This window comes from Panthera leo, chromosome B4, assembly GCF_018350215.1.
Source record: "Panthera leo isolate Ple1 chromosome B4, P.leo_Ple1_pat1.1, whole genome shotgun sequence".
In the NCBI taxonomy this organism is placed as follows: Eukaryota; Metazoa; Chordata; class Mammalia; order Carnivora; family Felidae; genus Panthera; species Panthera leo.
The window spans coordinates 38,269,811-38,290,194 of NC_056685.1; the positions used below are offsets into that span (position 1 = coordinate 38,269,811).

General features: G+C 41.0%; 1 protein-coding gene across 12 annotated transcripts in view; it reads right to left on the reverse strand.

Moving 5' to 3' along the window:
• CRACR2A (calcium release activated channel regulator 2A) overlaps window positions 1-20,384 on the reverse strand; it is a 134,173-nt gene that overhangs the window by 75,490 nt on the left and 38,299 nt on the right. For 11 of the 12 annotated variants that reach the window (XR_006204659.1, XM_042945545.1, XM_042945544.1 and 8 more), the window contains one exon: window positions 1,897-2,147. Coding sequence is in view for 11 of the 12 variants with exons in the window: in XM_042945545.1 (XP_042801479.1) it covers window positions 1,897-2,112 (216 nt within the window). In the remaining variant the exon portion in view is untranslated. Of the gene's footprint in view, window positions 1-1,896; window positions 2,148-7,917; window positions 7,959-20,384 lie in introns of those variants that run through there. The other variant, XM_042945542.1, reaches the window with a different exon arrangement.

Below are 20,384 nucleotides of genomic sequence, written 5' to 3' on the forward strand. Positions count from 1 at the left end.
TAATTGGGACACACACACACAGAGAAAGTGCTGAAGTGCACCACGCATATGGTCCGGAGCTGACCCTCAGTACATGTCAAATTCCCTTTTCTTTCCTTCCAGAAGGGACGATCAAAAGTTAAGTATGCCATTAAAACCACCACCACCAACCACCACAGACCTGTGAAGGACAATAATGAAGTTCACAGACAGGGTTTCCTCAAAGCACACAGAGTCTGGCCTTCCATAGAGAGTAAGACTTGGGTTGAGTTTCAGTGACAGAAATGTACTGGGGAGCCAACTACTGACAACACAGATGGTCTGAGCTCTCTCGTGGGCTAAGCCTGTCCTGTCCTCTGGGTCTCTTCCCTCCATTCGTGCATCTATGGCATGGTGGAAGAGCTCTGGGAAAAGCCTGAAAACACCATCCTGTGGGGCCAGGGAAAGACCCACAGTCTTCACCTGGGTCACATGGCTCATCTCTTTGCAGCTCCCACATGTGAGCCCAGAAGGGGACTGAGCCCCATGAGGGTCTACATTCCACTGCCCAACTTCACTGTATTCTGAAAAGCCAAATTTAAAAAAGAAAGCTTAGGGGCGCCTGGGTGGCTCAGTTGGTTGACCGTCCAACTCTTGATTTTGGCTCAGGTCATGATCTCACAGTTCGTGGGATTGAGCCCCGTGTTAGGCTCCATGCTGTCAGTGAGGATTCTCTCTCTCTCTCTCTCTCTCTCTCTCTCTCTCTGCCCCTCCCACATTCATGCTCTCTCTCAAAATAAATAAATAAAATTAAAAAATAAAAAGAAGAAAACTTGACCATTGCAGGATTTTCTTGCAACAGCACGGCCATGCATCCCTCCCCAAGATGCTCTTGGCTGGAAAGAGCTGGAGAAGGGCTGAGTCCAGCTTGCTCTGGTGGAGCCTGCATCTTGTTTATGTCAGAGGACATCACGGCTGCAGCATAACGGACTTAAGTAAGACACTCAGAAGAAGCTTTTGACATGAATGCTGGAAAGGCACTAGACCAGGGGTGGGAAAACTATGCCCCAGGGTTATAAATTGGACCCCATCATCTGTTTTTTATGGCTAGTGAACTAAGAGTGGCTTTTACACTTTTATTATTTTTTATTCAAGGATAATTAGCATACCATGTTATATTAGTTTCGGGGGTGAGATATAATGTTAAATGGTTGAAAAAAATCAAAAGAAGACTATTTGGGGACACACAAAAATCATACAAAATTCAAATTTCAGTGTCCATAGAAGTTTCACTGGATCAGAGCCAAGCTCACCTGTGTACATATTGCCTATGTCAGCTCGTGCAGCAGCATGGCATTGAGTGGTTGTGATCGTGTACATGGCCCACAGAGCCTAAAATCCTTATGGCCTGGCCCTTTAAAGAAAGTTTGCTGAGCCCTGCACCAGGCAATGGGGTACACCGGGGTTCTGCAGTATGTCTCTTGGGACCCAGTTATGAGGGGTTGAGTGTGGTTGGGTTTCTGGAGGAGCTCCAGAAATGCCTTCCTCCCTGGTTGTTGCACTTGTCAATGTGTTCCTAAGGCACACACAGCACCTCAGCATAGCTCAAAGCTTTATTGTGAAGTAGCAAGCTGGTGCCTTCCCACTCTGTTTCAGAAGGTTCTCAACCATGTCTTACTCAAGTCCTGTATGTTGCTATCACCATTTTCCAAACCTGACAGTCACTGAGTCAGAGAGGGGAAACAATCTGTGAGTCTGACGGCAAGCAAAGGCCAGGAAAGGAATGAACCTAGGAGATCTGGCTCCCAGTAGAGTTGAGGCTGACACCTCCTTCCAGGGCAGAGTAGATGGCACCTTTACTGCCCCCAGTGGGGCAGGCCCTAACCCAGGATGGAGAGAGCCATGCCATTTGGCATTCCAGGTGAGCTGGACTCTTACCTGCATATCTCTCCTGGCGATGAACCCCTTGCCTTCTGTGTCACAGGTCTGAAAGAATTCCTGTGCCTTGCTCAGCATGGCCAGCTCTACCGGTGCCAGCTCCTGGGTCTCCTTACACTCCAGGTTGTCCAGGGGACTCAGGCAGGCCCCGCTTTCCTTTGGACCCTTTCCAGGTCTCTGGGGTCTAGAGACCATTCTCCTGTCAGGGGTAGCCATCCGGGTTTGTCAATTTCTTCAAGTCTTTGCAGAACCTGAACACAGAAGATGAGAGAGACAAGTGGGTGTGGTGTGGATGGAGTGAGGCTGAGAAAGAATGAGAGGGCATTAGAGGGCAGCCATAACTGCTCACCAGTGTGCCTGGCCTCTCTTACCAACCACCTCCTCATTAACAGAATGGCAAGGGGAAATGTGCTGTGATTGCTAATAGATCAGCCAGCCCATTGAAAAAAGAAGAAGGGGGAAAAGAAAACAGACATTTCTAGAGTGAAAGAAGGTGGGTAGTGGAAGCCTGAAAATAATTTCTCCCCATTTAAACTAACAGCAACAAAACAGATCCTGATAGACAGACCAGCTACCATTTATTGAGTGTTCACTTGGAGGCAGGCACCATGTCTTGGTCTCTGTATACATCTTCTCATTTATTTCTCACATCTCTCTGAAATAGATATTAGCATCTTCATTTTATCGATGCTCAGAGAGGCTGAGTGACTTGACCAAGGCCACACAGCAAGTTAATGCAAAAACAGATTTAAATCCAAGCTCATCAAACTTGTATTTGACCTTAATCCTACATTGTCCTGACTCTTCAGCATTTCGAAGGGTGGAGAACTCTCTTCTCTCAGATTCACTGTTTCCTATGCCCTTCACAATCAACAAGTTCTTGGTGAGCTCTTAGCTCATACTGCAGGCCTCTACGGGGCCTGAGAGCATGCAGTGGAAAGCTGATGGAGGAAAATGTACTGTGTCCTCAAGGAGCTTCCTACTCTACTGGATTTTCCAGGCCTAGTTTGGTCTCTGGCCAACATAAAATCACAAATTATATGTCCTGATCAGACATTTAAAGCCCCTTATGGATTTTTTTTTCAGAGGGTGCACTGTAATGTGATGCTATGGGAGAAGTTATGCAGAAACCAACTTCTAGTCTGGACTCTGTTGCTCCTTAAGTGACCTTGAATAAGTCAGTACCTGTCTGGGTCTCAGTTTCCTCATCTGTGTATTGAGAAGACCGGTCCTATTTTCTTTAAGGCCCCTTCTACCTCTGACAGTCTGTAAGTGTATGATATTTCAACATAATAAATTGTTACTAATAAAAAAAATGGGTCAATGTGATGAAAGGAAATAGTCATATCCTTGGAGTTTTCTATCTGAAAACTTTTTGGAAGTAAGCTAGGTCTAAATTTTTAAATATTTAAATGTTAAAATACAGATACACACTGTAATGCATTTTGGGGAAATGCAAAAAGTGAAGAAGGAAATATAGATCATATCTCCTACACCATTGTCAGAAAAAAGGGGGAAAATCACACTATCACCAGGTGGGTTTGTCTGATTATCAGAGCCCAGGGGTCTGGTTCGGCTACACCATAACTCCAAAGTAATCTGTGATTTGGGTCAACATTTTCCACCTACAAGATGTGTCAAGAGCTGTGGACCCAGAGCTGGAAGACTACCTCTGGCCTCAGGAATGCACCATGTGTAACAGAGCCTGGACAAAGTAGAGGAGACTTGACATTCTTGCTCCACTTGGACTGGACAATGGGCTCCCACCTGATCCCTTTGACTAGCCCTTCACTCAGGAATCGGGTCTTTCTCTCCATTCCTACACAGTGTGAACTGGCTGTCACCTAATCATAGACAGATTTAACATTTCTATTCTGTCTTCCCCGGAGGGAACTAAAGGCCTTGGTTATAAGTCCCAAGAGAGTAGGGCTGTTTTTGCATGGCTTACGTGTATTGCCCAAAATATCTATCGCAACACTGAGCTTAGGAAGGGCTTTTGGATAATAGAAGTGGTAACATCTGAGCTTCTGTAAATGTACAGCATTAGCAGAACAGTCTGTGTCTTCCTGCTGCCCAGCCAGGACTGTCTCGAGGTCTCTGCCATCCAGTAGCCCCTACCTTATTCCCACCTGCTGTTCCCAGAAGACTGGATGAATAATATCTGTTCTTCCTTGAGGCTTTTCTCTTGCCAGCCCCATAACATACTTCATCCTAATGGAACCCAATCCCTCTATTAGGTAAATTAGGATTCCCATCACACAGATGAGGTAACTAAGTCAGGGAAAGGTTAAACAACTTGGATCAAGGTCTAGTATAGTTAGAGACCCGATGTACTATACCATATTACCTTCCTAGCATGGCTCCAAGCTATGGACTTGCTCTTGATGGCCTATTTATCCCCAACAGATAATAACCTAAGTCACTTCCCAGAGGCATGTTCATCCTTTTAACATTTATCATTCATTCATTCATTCTTATTTATCAACTGCCCAATTAGCAGGCTCTGAGCTAACACTGAAAAATGCAAACATGAATAAGACATGGTCCCTGCTGTTAATGAATGAGTCTCAAATAGTGGGAATTCAGTCATGGTAACTGCTGGTAAGGGAAGGTATTTTGGGTTGGGTCCCTCCTCCATATCCCTCAAAATGGACGACATAGCAATCAACTACTTCTAACCACCTATGTGAGCTAAGTAAGCCCTTGAGCCACTCTGGCCTGGAAATTAGTAGAGATGCTCTCTCAGTTCTAGGCCTGACTTTCTCTGGCTCTCTGCCTTCCCTGACCCATGTCCCAGGTAATGCATGGCATGAGAGAACCAGTCCAATAGTTCTAAAGCAGCCAGCTATGAGCGACTAGCAGATAGGCACCATGTCTTATTTGATTTTAACCATAGTTCCTATCCCAGAATATGGTACACAGTAGGTGCATATTGATTGATTCTTAAATGAAGGAAGAACAATTTTTTTGCTGCATCCTTTGCCTAAAAGCATTTGTGTTTCAATCAGATAGCTCTCTGTGTGGGATTTTTATCTCATAAAGAACAAATTCAGATTTCCGTTTCCAGAAAAGATGGAGTAACAGGGATTGGGTTTGCTTTCCCAGATAAAATAATTTTTAAAAAGTCCAAACAAAATATATTTTTGAAAATTCTTTCTAAGACACTAGACATCAGTCAATGAAGGACAGTGATCCTTCAGCATGGCCAGGTTAGGGTGAGCTGAATGAGGCCCCTAAAGTGCAAAATTAAAGGAGGAATTTACTCTCAGGTACTAGCCCTGTACTTGCACAACTCTGAAAGTGAGTGCCTGCTTTTTTGAAAAAAAATTTTAATGCTTATTTATTTTTGAGAGACAGAGAGACAGAGAGACAGAGTGCGAGCAGGGGAAGGGCAGAGAGAGGGAGGGAGACACAGAATCTGAAGCAGGCTCCAGACTCTGAGCTGTCAGTACAGAGCCTGACGCAGGGCTCAAACCCACAGACTGTGAGATCATGACCTGAGACAAAGTCAGATGCTTAACCGACAGAGCCACCCAGGCGCCCCAAAAGTGAGTGTCTTCTTAAGGAAGAGGCGCCTAAGGTACAATATTCAAAGAGAAATCCATTCTGAAAACTGTGCATTAGAGAGTAATTACTTTCTAAATTTTGCACCCTAGGGACCTTACTCACCTCACTCTAGCCCAAAGCCTGTTCCTGACAGAAACAAACAAAACGAGCCCTATTATTGCCTAAAGAGTTTTTAGGCCATGACACAGGAAGGGGGAAATCCAGGCAGGGACTGGCAGACTCTCCAAGTTGAGGAAACCCAACTGTATGCTGCCTATAAGAAGTATAAACTTTATGACACAAATAGGTTAAAAGTAAAAGGTTAGCAAAATATATACCATGTTAACACTAGTCAAGAAAAATCTGCATATTAATATTAGGCAAAGTTGATTCTACAAGGAAGAATATTAATGAGAATAAAGAAAGTAATTCATAGTGATAAAGAAGTAAATTCATCAATAAGATAGTAATAATCCTAAATACTTCTGTACCTAATAACAAGGCTTTAAAATGCATGAAGCAAAAACTGATACAACTGTAAGGAGAAACAGACAAATCCACAATCATATTCAAAGATTTTAATATCCCTCTATCAATAGTTAATAAAACAAGTAGACTGAAATCAGTAAAGATACAGAAAATACGAACAACACTGTCAACTATCTCGACCTAACTGACATTTATAGAATACTCAACAAAGGGTTAATGTACTTTCTTTTCAAGTGCACATGGAATATGTAGTCCAGGATGGTCCATATCCTGGTCCATAAAATGAGTTTCAATAAATTTTAAAGGACTGAAGTCATAGAAAGTATGTACCCTAACCACAATGGAATTACACCAGAACCAATAACAGAAAGACCCCTGGAATACCCCTAAATATGTGAAAACTATATAACACACTTCTAAATAACTCATGGGTCAAAGAAGAAATGGAAAGGGAAATGAAAAAGTACTTTTAACTAAATGAAAATAAAAGCACAATATATCAAATTTGGTTGGATATTGCTAAAGTAGTACTCAGGGAAAAAATTATAACACTAGACACATATAACAGAAAAGAAGAAAGGTCTCAAATCAATGACATCAGCTTCTACCTTAAGAAACTAGAAAGAGAAGAGCAAATGAAACCCAAAGTAAGGAGAAAAACTAATAAGGGTCTGAGCAGAAATCAATTAACTAGAAAACAGAAAAACACTAGAGAAAATTTATAAAAATAAAGGCCGGTTCTTTAAGAAGATGAATAAAGAGAGAAGACACAAATGAGAATATCAGAACTTTGAGAGGTAGCACATTACAAATTCTACAGACATTAAATGGCTAATAGGAGAATGCTATGAACAGTTTTATGCCAATAAATTTGACAATTTAGAGGGGATGGACAAACTCCTTGAAAATCACTAAATAACAAAGTTCACTCAAGAGGAAATAGATAAAATGAGTAACACTATTGAAGAAATTGAACTAATAGTGAAAACCTTTCCTGCAAGAAAACTCAAGGCCCAGGTGGCTGTATTGATGAATGCTACAAATATTTAAAGAAAAATTAATACCAATTCTATGCAAACTTTTCAGAACTCTGAAGAATATGAAATACTTCCTAACATATTCTATGAGGCCGGGATTACCTTATGCCCAAACTAGACCAAGAAATTATAAGAAAATAAAAATACAGGCCAAAATCCCCCATGAACATAAATGCAAAAAAGTTTTTTTTTTTTTTTTTCCGAGAGAGTGCATGGGGGAGGGACAGAGAGAAAGGGGGACAGAGGATCCAAAGCAGGCTCTGCACTGACAGCAGCGAGCCTGATGTAGGGCTCAAACTCATGAACCAAACTGCAAGATCATGACTTGAGCTGAAGTCGGATGCTCAACCGACTGGGCCACCCAGGTGCCCCAGATGCAAAAATTCTTCAGGAAATTTTAGCAGATTCAATCCAATGCCATATATAAAAAGAATAAATACATTCTGACCAAGTGGAGTTCTAACTCAGGAATGAGAGAATGGCTTAACATTTGAAATGAACAATATAATTCACCATGTTAACAAATTAAAAACGACAAACCATTATGATCATCTCAGTAGATGCAGAAAAAGCACTTGACAAAACCCAAAATCCACTCCTGATGAGAACTCTCAGAAAATCAGGAGTAGGGAGAAATTTGCCCAACCTGAAAAAGGGTATCCACAAAAGAACCAACAGGTAACATCATACTTAAATGGTAAAAAGCCAAAGGTTTTTCCCCTATGATCAAGAAACAAAAATGTCTATTTGTCTTGATGAGGTCCCAATAGTTCATTTTTGCTTTTATTTCCCTTGCCTTCAGAGACATGTCGAGCAAGAAACTGCTGCTTCTGCACTGCAAAGGAAACAGTCAACAAAACTAAAAGGCAACCGATGGAACAGAAGATATTTGCAAATGACGTATCGGATAAAGGGTTAGTATCCAATCCAAGATCTATAAAGAACTTACCAAACTCAACACCTGAAAAACAAATAACCCAGTGAAGAAATGGGCAGAAGACATGAATAGACACTTTTCCAAAGAAGAAAGACATCCAGATGGCCGACAGACACATGAAAAGACGCTTAATAGCATTCATCATAAGGGAAATACAAATCAAAACCACATTGAGATACCACCTCACACCAGAGTGGCTAAAATTAACAACTCAGGAAACAGATGTTGACGAGGATGTGGAGAAATGGGAACCCTCTTGCACTGTTGGTGGGAATGCAAACTGTTGCAGCCACTCTGGAAAACAATGTGGAGGCTCCTCAAAAAATTAAAAATAGATCTACCCTATGACCCAGCAATAGCACTACTAGGAATTTATCCAGAGTTCAGGAGTGCTGATTCATAGGGGCACCCAATGTTTATAGCAGGGCTATAAATAATAGCCATATTATGGAAAGAGCCCAAATGTCCATAAACTGATGAATGGATAAAGAAGATGTGGCTTATATATACAATGAAATACTACTTGGCAATGAGAAAGAATGAAATCCTGCCATTTGCAACAATGTGGATGGAACTGGAGGGTATTATGCTAAGTGAAATAAGTCAGTCAGAGAAAGATAGATATCATATTTTTCACTTATATGTGGAACTTGAGAAACTTAACAGAAGACCATGGGAGAAGGGAAGGGGAAAAATAGTTTCAAACAGAGAGGGAAGCAAACCGTAAGAGACTCTCAAATTTTTTTTAATGTTTATTTATTTTTGAGAGAGAGAGAGAGAGAGAGAGTGAGCAGGGGAGGGGCAAAGAGAGAGGGAGACACAGAATTTGAAACAGGCTCTAGGCTCTCAGCTGTCAGTACAGAGCCTGATGCGGGGCTCAAACTCATGAAACATGAGATCATGACCTGAGCTGAAGTCAGACGCTTAACTGACTGAGCCACCCAGGTGCCCCCATAAGAGATTCTTAAATACAGAGAACAAACTGAGGGTTGATGGTGGGGGTGGGGAGGAGGGGAATGGGTGATGGGCATTGAGAAGGGCACTTGTTGGGACGGCTGTTGTGTGTGAGTGATGAATCATGGGAATCTATTCCCAAAACCAAGAGCACACTGTATACACTGTATGCTAACTAACTTGACAATAAATTACATATATAAAAAAGTGTTTAGTCAATTTAACATTGTGTTGGAGATTCTAGCCAGTTCAATGAAGCAAGAAAAGAAATAAAAAACATCTGGATCAGACATGAAAAGATAAAATCATCTTTATTCCCAGGCAACATGATTATCTATGTAGAAAATCTGGTGAAATTCACAAAAAGCTACTAGAACAATAAGTGAGTTTGACAAGGTTAAAAGATGTAAGTTTTCTCTAAAAAATCAATTGTATTTCTGTACAGCAGCAACAAAAACTTAGAAATAAAAATATCATTTACAATAGCATCAAAAATATGAAATAGGGAGATAGCTGGCAAAAATGTGTAAGACCTGTACACAGAAAGCTTCAAAATATTGATGAGAGAAATTAAAGAAGGCCAAAATAAATGGGTAGATATTCATGTTCATGGTTTGGAAGACTCAGTACTACTAGGATGTCATTTCTCCCTAAATTCATCAAAAGATTCATCTCAATCTCAATCAAACTCCCAGCAGGCTTTTTTTTTTTTTTTTGTAGAAATTGACAAGCCAATCTAAAATTCATATTGAAATGCAAAGGACCTAGAATAGCCAAAACAACTTTGAAAAAGACAAACCACGTTGGAAGACTAACACTATCTGATTTCAAAACATTATAAATTTATAGTAAAAAAGGCAGTATGCTATTGGCATGAAGATCAAAAATTAAAAATAAAAAAATAAAAAGATAAATGGAACAAAATAAAGAATAGAGAATCCAGAAATAGACCATACATATAACTGATTTTTTTTACAAGAATGCAAAGGCAATGCAGTGGAGAAAGGATAATCTTTTCAGCAAATGGGACTGGAATAATTGGATAACCATTTGCAAAAAAAAGAATGTCAATGCATACCTTATACCACATACAAAAATTGACTCAAAATGGATCATAGACCTAACTGTAATGTCTAAAAATATAAAACTACGAGAAGAAAATGTCCTTGTGACTGTGGCTTAGTCAAAGATTCCTTAGGCACAATAGCAAAAGCATATTTTAAAAACTGATCTGTTGGACTCTATAAAAATTTAAAATTCCTGTTCTTTGAAAGACACCATTTAAGTACACATTGGGAAAAATATTTGCAAAGCCTGTATTTGATAGAGGGTTTTGATCCAGAATATATACAAAGTTCTCAGAACTCATGAATAAGAAAACAAACAACTCAATTTTTAAATGGGCAAAACATTTGAACAGCCACTTCATCAAATAAGATATATGGATATCACATAACTACATGAAAATGTTCAACATCATTAGTCATAAGGGAAATGCAATCTAAAGCCACACTGAAACACCACCAAACACCTATTAGAATGGCTAAAATAAAAAAAGATCGGCATACCAAGTATTGGCAAAGATGTGGACAATTGGATGGACCTCTCACACACTGCCGGTGGGAATGTAAAATGCTACAACCCCTTAGGAAAACATTTGGAGGTTTCTTTAAAAAGTCAAACAAACTTCTACCATACGGTCCTGACATCCCACTCCTAAATATTTACCCAAGGAAATAAAAGCATTCTTTCCACACAAAGACTTGTACATGAACATTCATAGAAGCTTTATTTGTAGTAGCCCAAAACAGCACAAATATTCCTCAACAGGTACATGGGTGAGCAAACTGTCATATATGCATGCAATGGAATGCCACTCTGCATTAAAAGGAATCAACTATTGGTCTAAGCAACAAAACAGATGAATCTTGAAATAATCATGTGAGCAAAAAAAAAAAAAAAAAAAAAGCCAGACAAAAGAGCACATAGTATTTGATGTCATTTATATAAAATTAGAAAAATGAAGACTAATCTATAGTGGCAGAAAAGAGATAAGGGAGGGTGAAGAAGGGTGAGAAGGAGAGATTACAAATGGGCAAGAGGAGAGTTTTTGGGGGTGTGGATATGTCCACAGTCTTAATTGTGATCATTTCATGGATATATATAAATTATATAGATATATATATAGATATAGATATATATAGATATAGATATATACAGATATGTATGTATGTATGTATGTATGTATGTATATATGTATGAGTATATATGTGTATATATATAGTTATATATGCATACACATATATACACATATATAGTTACATACACATACATATGTATGTAGAAATATATATCAGAACTTACCAAATTGTACACTTTAAATATGTACAGTTTATTATATGTCAATAGCTAAATAGATCTATTAAAAGAGAGAGAGAAAGAGAGAGAGAGAGAGAGAGAGAATAGGCCCAGGCCAGAACCTTTTCCTATCTCCCGACTTGCAAATCTGACCCCACCTACTGTATTTATCCCCAGGAGCCTGATTCTTCCTTCTAAATTCAACTCTGGAAAGCAGGAAACGGCATAAAATCAAGTAATTTCTCTGTGAAAATCCTCAGTCCCTTACCATAGAGAGCTCAGTGAACTCTGGCAGTAAGGGAATGGGGCAGACCGTTCCCCTACTGTGATGCCAGCCCCCTTTGGTTTGGCCTGTGATCTTCGAACAGCATCTGTGGGTTTTCCAAGGGAAATAGCAGACAAAACAACAGAAGTGTTTCTACTTTTCTTTCAGAAATAAAACAAAGCCCTGTGACTGGCTGGGCTGTTTCACATTTGGGTGAAGCCCATGGTTGCTGTGGGCTCAGGGCCGAACACAACTTTCTGCCTCAAATATTTTTTAGATTAACATACAGCCATAAAAGGGAAAATTGTGGGGTATATTCCAGAAGGAAAGGGAAAATGCCACCACCATCACAAGGGGAGCCATGACAACACTTTTCATCTTCCTTTCTCTATCAGGACCTGCAGACCACTCTTCTCCCTCCAGAGTGCTTCCTGAAAAGCCTTTATACACAGATGGAAATTATCTAGCCCTCAAACATTTCCAGGAACACTTCCCAAAATTCCACAATAATTCCAGTAGCTTAGTAACTGCTATAATCAGAAAGGTCATAGATCAAACCTAAATCCCTCCTAGGGGCTCTAAGCTGAATACCCCCTTACTCAGGGCTCAGTGGAGGTAGAGAGCAGCTGGTCCCCACTCCCCAACACATACCACACCCGCTGTGCACTTGAAAGCCACTAAATCACCCTGATCTCGCTTGAATCTCTCCTGCAGGCCGGGAAGTTGGGAAATCAAAAGCACAAAAGGCATCTTCAGGATCTGTTCGCATCTCTTTAATTACCCAGGCTTCCCCAGAGGCATTGTCCGTATGCAGCAGCCGCTCAAAGTTTCAGACATTCACTTTGAGTGGGCAGTGTCAAAAGGAGGCAGAGGTAGGCAGGTCTTGTCAAACTGCAGAGGGCACAGGAGGGGTGCTGAGCAAAGGCTTTCAAACACAACTCCAATATGAATGGATGGGATGTCATGAGGGAATGACACTGGTGGGCCCCCCGGGAAGGAGCAAGTTAAGGAGGAATCAAGGCCTCAGATGGGAAGTGTTTTCTAGGACTTGACAAAGGCAAGTTTTCCAGTTCCTTCTTCATCCTATAAAAACAGTCTATATAGGTCTGTTCCGACTCTCAGTGTTGGGTATGCCTTCAGGGCCCAGGTATAAGTCCACCTCCTCCGAGAAGTCTTTCTGGCTGCCCAGTCTGGACTGCTTTGGCTGCTGTCCCCCTGAATTCTTACTGACTCTATCATGCTTTCAGCATTAGAATATACTGCTTGGTCTAGTTGCCTAGAGTTTCAAGCGTACATGATATGACTTACTTCGTCCTTGAAGGGAGAAGTGCCATCCCAATAAATCTTAGTGAGTATGAAATTAATATTTGAATATTTAAATAAACAAATGCCCTGCCAATTCCAAGTCTGGTACTTAGCATATGGCAGGTGCCTAAGAAATATGTGTTGGCTTCTTAACTGACCATCGACAGTGAGGGCTGAGAGTGGTAAATATTTGTGATTAATGAAAAAATAGATATTTGGTTTTTGCCCCTGGTTCCTGGCACAGAGCTCCTAAAATCCTTGGAATTTCTTAAATGAAAGGGGTGTCTCTTGCTATTCATGATGAACCCCTTTTGAGCACACCTGAGTTTATGGGGAAGAGCTGATTCTTGGTGGGCTTCTAGAAAGCTTCAGAATGGGGGCCTGTTGCCAGAGGAAACAACCAGGAGATTTGACAGTTGACCTTCAGGAAGGAGAGAGGGACTGATGCTTAGGTTTAATCACCAATGGCCAATGACTGAATCAATCATGTCTTGATAATGACACCTCCATGAAAAGTCCTAACCTACGGGGTTTGGGAGCTTCCAAACCTTGGTGAGTGCCTGGAGGAGGTGAGAGGGCATGCAAGCACCATGCCACCCCCCTACACACACCTTTCCTTGCCCTTCACATCTCTTCCACTGACTGTTCCTGAGTTGTATCTTTTATAATAAACCAGTAAATATAAGTGAAGCACTTGCTTGAGTTCTGTGAGTCCTAGTGAATTACTGAATGTGAGAAGGGGTTGTGGGAAGCCCGGAATTTCCTGCGGGTCGGTCGGACATATGGGTGGCAACTGGGGACTTGAGACTGGGATCTGAAGGGGGGCAGTCTTACAGGAAGGAGCCCTCAATCATGGGTCTACGCTAACTCTGGGGAGTTAGCATCAGAATTGAATTGAATCATTTGTGTCGGAAATGGTGCTGAAAAAAAAAAAAAAAAGACACCGCAATATCCGGCAACCAGTTCTCCAGGGTGAGGAGGGGGGATTTGTAGCATCTGCCTGTTTCTATAACGTCAGTATTCCTATCACGGCCCATTTCAAGCTTCCAACAATCAGCCCTCACTGAGAAAGGAATCATGAGGCTAATGTTTCTGCCCAGGGTGTCCTGATCTCTGCATCCCCAGGACTGTCTGCACAGGCGATGGTAGCTGATGCCTCCTATCGCTGTCCCCGCTCCACACACTAGACTTAAGGGGCACAGCCCATCTCAAATGCATCTTGGTACTTGGGGAAGACGTTCTGTAACCAAACCTCAGGGTTTCACGGGTGGCTGCCTGTTATTCATGCCCGCGCTCCTCCCCTCCTCTCCACGGCCTTGGGGCAGACCCTCTGGTGTGTTCAGGACAGTGAGGCAGGTACATGCCTCCTTGCAGTGAGGAACAAAGATGCTGAGCTGCTTTGCAGGGCCCCTTTCACCACTCACTGCTCAGGATTAAAGTATTTAGCACAGGAACCAGACCAGTCTGGAAATGAGACTTTGCGTATGGAAAACGCAATTGTTACCTACTTTTTTGACACACGGTGCAGGGGGCTTTGGACCAATCCCTCCCCTTCTCTGACAGGCCTCTTACTGTGGTGGATAAAAACACACATTCCAACGCTGGCCCGCCCAAGGTACTAGCTCTATGGCCACAGACAGGTGTCTTAAGCTCTCCGTGCCCCACTTTCTCATCTGTAAAATATTAGCTACGGTTATTCTTACTATTACGGAATTCAAGTGGGCTTCCTCCACCCGAGATAAAATTCTAACAAGGCAAACTAAGAAGCAAAAAAGCAACGAAACAAAGAAAATATTACATGAATAGATACAATCAAGAAACTCCTAAATCTAACCCTGGCTGCCACAGCTGGGTGGGACTTCGTGGTGTGATGTCACCCACCCCGGGCCACCAAGAAGGCCACATGCCTCCTCAGCCTAAATAAAGGGGCAGGTGTACGGGAGAGCGTTTGGGAGAGCAATCTTACCACTCTGCTGCCTGCTGTCGCTTATGCAACTGCTACATCCTGCCTCCTCTTCCCTCAAATTAGGTCCAATTTCCTTGTTCTCGCCTCAAGGGAGACAGGGAACAGCTGTCTCCTACCTCCATAAAATAACTCTTCCAGGTCTGGACAACTATTATTAAACATCCCCCTTCACACTTCTCTTGCTCTATTACAAGATACATTAAAGGCCCTGATAATGGTTTGAGGTCTCCGTGAGATGGTTGCTGTTCACCCCAATTCCTCTAATAATTAATGGTTGTAAACCACTTTGAAGATAAAAGGCATTTTATAAGAGCTAAGTCCTATTATGATTAGCTTTCCAATATTTTCTTGCTGATGCTGATGAGCACATCAAAGCCAAACATTGCCACAGCGTGATATCTGGTGGTTAATTAGATGTAGTTCAAGGCGGCTGGTATATATTAAAGAAACTGCTGCAAAATTTAACAACATTAAAAAAGTGCCTGCTTTTCCCAACACAAACAAGCTCTTTTCAAAGGCTGTCAGCGTCGATGCTTGCAAGACAAGTGCCCAGTGAGGACCAGGAGTTAATATATCCTCTGGGCCTGGAAAAGAAAGATACGGTAATGACATCTGGCTTTGTATAATGGCTTATTGATGTCAACATGATTCTAGGTACCCTGTCTCATTTCATTTTGTTTTGACAATCGTTCTGTGATATGAGCAAAAGCAAAATAAGACTGTCCCACTTTGTAGGTGACGAAGCTGCAAAGTGGGCTTCAGAGGCAGACATCAGTGTGTACAGCTGGACACAGTTAAGACAGGAATCATCAAGGTGACACTACTGATGCCCCACCCACATCCCCTCGGATATTTGTGCACCCTCCCCCGCCCCCCACCAGCATCTACACGCCTTTGCTTCTAACTCCCTGCACCTGTGCCTCTTCAAAGGCCGGCCCTTGGGCTGCTGCAGTGGCTTTGTCCTTATAGACAGAGACAGAAGTGGCTGGGGCTTCCCAGTCACCTCTAAACAGCTGATAGCCAATGACTGGCTGGGGTGGAAGTGTGAAAGCCCAAGCGAGGACAAACTCTGAGTTGTACCTTACAGTTTGGAACACTTTTGTAGGACAAGGCTGAGGCTGGAGCTCCACCTGACACCATATTCTGGCTATTTCCCCTACGCCTGTCCTCCTTCCCTCTCCTTTACCGGGTTCTCCCAAGAGCATTTCCTTAATTCCATCCGCTTGCACATGGATCCCCCCCGTCTCAAGATCTCCTTCCGGGGAACCCATACTAAGACAACTCTCTCGACTTAGCATTAATGAGAACATTTTGCATGTTTCCTGTTAAATACATTCTCCCAGATCCCCTAATTCCAAACCTTCCTTTCCAGGTCTCCAACCCAAAATATCTTTTTTTTTTTCTGTGTCCTTCCCTATGCCATCAAGTCTCTTTACTCTCAGAGCCCCTATTTTTCCTTGAATCATTATGTTCTAATTACTTCTAGAAAGGCTAATCTTGGGGTGCCTGCATGGCTCAGTCAGTTAAGCATCCAACTCGTGGTTTTGGCTCGGGTCATAGTCTCATGGTTCATGGGTTTAAGCCCCGCATTGGGCTGACAGTGTGAAGCCTGCTTGGGATTCTCCCTCTCTCTCTCTCTCTCTCTCTCTCTCCCTTTCTCTCTGCCCCTCCCCTGCTTGTGCTCTCACACTCTCTTTCTCTCTCTCTCAAAATAAATAAATAAACTAAAAAAAAAAAAAACTAATCTTTGAGCTCTCTTGGGCACATGGAAAGCACTGAACCAGGCAGACGGTGTGAGAGATACAAAGATGTACTTAAGACCATCCCTTTCTTCAATGAATTTACAATCTTGCAGGGGGACAAGATACAAATAAAGGAGGTAGAAGATAAGAGCTGCATGGGTGCACACAAGGAAAACTGCAGGAGCAAGCAACTGTCAGAATGGTCCCCCCAAACAAGGCCACTGTCCACACCACTCCACGCCACTCAATTCTGGCTCTTCTATTTAATCGTAAATATTTAAGAAAATGGAGGTCAGCTCTGGCAGAAATAACCCAAATAAATGGATAACAAAAAAAAAAAAAAAAAAGAACACCTTGCATTTAATTCTGGTTGCATTATTTTTTTAAATAGTACTTCTTCAGGAAACAGCTCCAGAGGGGTAAGTAGTTTGTCTTAGGAAAGCAGGTAATTAATGACACAGTGTGAATTCAATCCTAAACCAGACTCTTTGAAACCTCAGTTTCTCTATCGGTAAAATGGGACCAATGGTTTGCACTTTACAGAATTGTTATAAGAATTTTAAAAATAACATACACAATATATAAAAAATATCTGGTATGGTAAGCACTATGCAGTAGGTGGTAAGTATTATTATTCCCAGAGGTAATGTTATTGAGCCAAAGGGCATTTTGTACACATATTTTAATGGTTTTTAATAGATACTACCCAAACAGACCAGTTAGCCAAGCCATGGCAGCATTGCCCGGGAACCTGACCATGCCTCCTTACTGCTTTCAGGATAACTCTTAAATACGCAGGACTGTCACCACCTCTTTACAGTTATCTTCTCCACATTCTCTTCCCTCCAAATGATTTTCTATTCTCACATCTCTTTCATGCCTCAGCATCTCAAACATACCACTTACTTGCCTGGAATGCCCTTCTCCTTGTCTATGCTAAGTCCTATGAACACTTAAGAATTCCATTTAAGGGGCACTTTATTTGAGAAATCATCTTGACCTCAGCACAGTCTGACTTCTTCCTCTGGGCTTCCACAGTCTCCAGGACTTACGTCTGCTGCAGGAATTATTCCTGGTAGAGATTGACTTGTCTGTGCTCCCCCATCCTTCTCTTATACTCTCTCTCTCTCTCTCTCTCTCTCTCTCTCTCTCTCTCTCTCCCACATATACACACACATACATACCACCTGCACATGCCTTGAGAGAACGGATCATATCTTATTTCCTGCACTTAGCAAAATGTCTGGCTCACTATCAAAGCCAAGTGAATGAACATATATAAATAATAACAAAAAAAATCCAAGCCCATGTTCTCTTTTCTGATTTAATCTGAAGCAGAAAAGAAAACCAAGAACCACTGTTTAATGCACCTTCTACAACAGCCACTCAAAGAGTTAAAGTCACACATTTTCTCCCAGGTCACAGTCCTGCAGGAATCACGATGTGTTTGGACAGCATAGTCCTATCATGAACTTTAGTGGCTGGTAGAAAATGAAAGGGGAGTAAGGACAACAATGAATCCACACTGCAGAGATAAGCCTAATTGGCAACTTAGCTAACAGTTCCTAACCTTCCCTCATCAAACATCTAGTCTGACTTCCTTCTCAATGGAGAAGTCTTGTTCTGTCTCAAGCTCCTCTATCAAGAGGCCGGCAGGAACCACAGTGTCCTAAAAGGTTTTGACCAGGCATCAAAAAATCTGGTTCGGGTGCTGGCTTCACCACCTTGTGACCTTGGGAAAATTGGTTCATTTCTCTGAAAAGGTAGGAATAACTGTTTCTCACCTGTCCCATCAGAGGAGTGTCAGATGAAACACTGGATGTGAAAGTAAATAGCTACATACAAACACAAATATATCCTTATCATTGCTATGGGAGAGGTCAGAGAGCAGAGAGAGGAAAGCAAAAGACTGTGGTCATGCTCTGCCAGGGAATTGGCTCTGTGAGTGACAAGTGACTGTGGAACAACAAATCATAGCAGCCAGCAAAGGTTCTAGGCTTTTTTGTTCCCATGTAAAAGAGCTTTGTAAAAATGGCATATAATGTCACCATGTAAAAGTGACAAACATTCTCCTGCCGAGGCATTGTTGAAACAATGTTTACATTTGTAGTGGAACTACCACTAATGTAACTACCCTAATATAGTAGAACTGACCTCTGTCATCTAGTTTTTAAGAAACTGTGTACCCTATTCCTGATGAATATAGACACAAACCAAATTCAACAGCACCATTAAAAGGATCATACACCATGATCAATTGGGATTCATCCTTAGGTTGCATGGATGGGTCAACATATGCAAATCAATGAATATGACACATCACATTAATAAAATGAATTATAAAATTATATGATCATCTCAATAGGTGTAGAAAAAGCATTTGACAAAATTCAACATCCATTCATGATAAAAACTCTAAAAAAAACTGGGTATAAAAAATGTACCTCAACTTAATAAAAACCATATATGAAAAATCCACAGCTAAAATCATACTCACTGGTGAAGGGTTAAAAGCTTTTCCTCTAAAATCAGGAACAAGACAAGGATGCCCATTCTCACCATTCCTATTCAACACAGCACTAGAAGTTCTAGCCACAGCAATCAGGCAAGAAAAATAATTGGAAAGGAAGAAGTAAAATGATCTGTGTGTTGATAACATGGTTTTATATATAGAAAATTCTAAGGGGTTCACCAAAAAACTATTAGATCTGACCAATAAATTTAGTAAAGCAGAATATAAAATCAACATACAAAAATCAGTAGCATTTCTATACAATAACAACAAATTATCTTAAAAAGAAATAAAACAATCCCATTTACAATAGCATCAAAAAACAATAAAATACTTAGGAATAAATTTAACCAAAGGGGTGAAACATCTGTACACTAAAAACTATAAGACATTAATGAAAGAAACTAAAGAAGATACAAATAAATGGAAAGATATTCCATGTTCATGGATTAGAAGAATTAATATTGTTAAAATGTCCATACTACCGAAAGCAACTTACAGATTCAATGCAATCACTCTTAAGACTTCAAAGGCATTTTTTTTTTAGCAGAAATAGAAAAAATAATCCTAAAATTAGTTTGGAACCACAAAAGACTCCAAATAGCCAAAGCATATCTGCAAAAGAGGAACAAAACAAGGTATCATGCTTCCTGCTTTCAAACCATACTACAAAGCTATAGTAATCAAAACAGTATGGTACTGTCATAAAAACAGAGGTAGAGACCAACCCCCCAACTAAACCCATACATATACAATTTGATAAGGGATTCAGGAATACTCAATGGAGAAAAGATAGTCTTTAATAAATGTTGCTAAAAAAAATTGAATACTCATATGCAAAAAAATGAAACTAGACCCATATCTTATATCACTAACAAAAATTAACTCAAAATGGGGGCGCCTAGGTGGATCAGTCGGTTAAGTGTCTGACTTCAGCTCAGGTCGTGATCTTGTGGTTCATGAGTTTGGGCCCCATGTCAGGCTCTGTGCTGACAGCTCAGAGCCTGGAGCCTGCTTCAGAGTCTGTGTCTCTCTCTCTTTTTCCTCGCTCCTCTTCTCCCCTTCTCCTTCCCCACTCACATTTTGTCTCTGTTTCTCTCAAAAATAAATAAAGATTAAAAAATAATAAAAAAAATTTAAAAATAACTCAAAATGGTTAAAGACTTAAATGTAAGACCTGACACCATAAAACTCATAGAAAGAAATCATAGGGAAAAAGCTTTGATACTGGTCTTGACAATGATTTTTTAGAAATGACATCAAAAACATAAGCAATAAAAGCAAAAATAAACAAATGGAACTAGATCAAACTAAAAAGCTTTTGCACAGGAAAAGAAACCAACAACAAAATAAAAAGGCAACCTACAAAATGGAAGA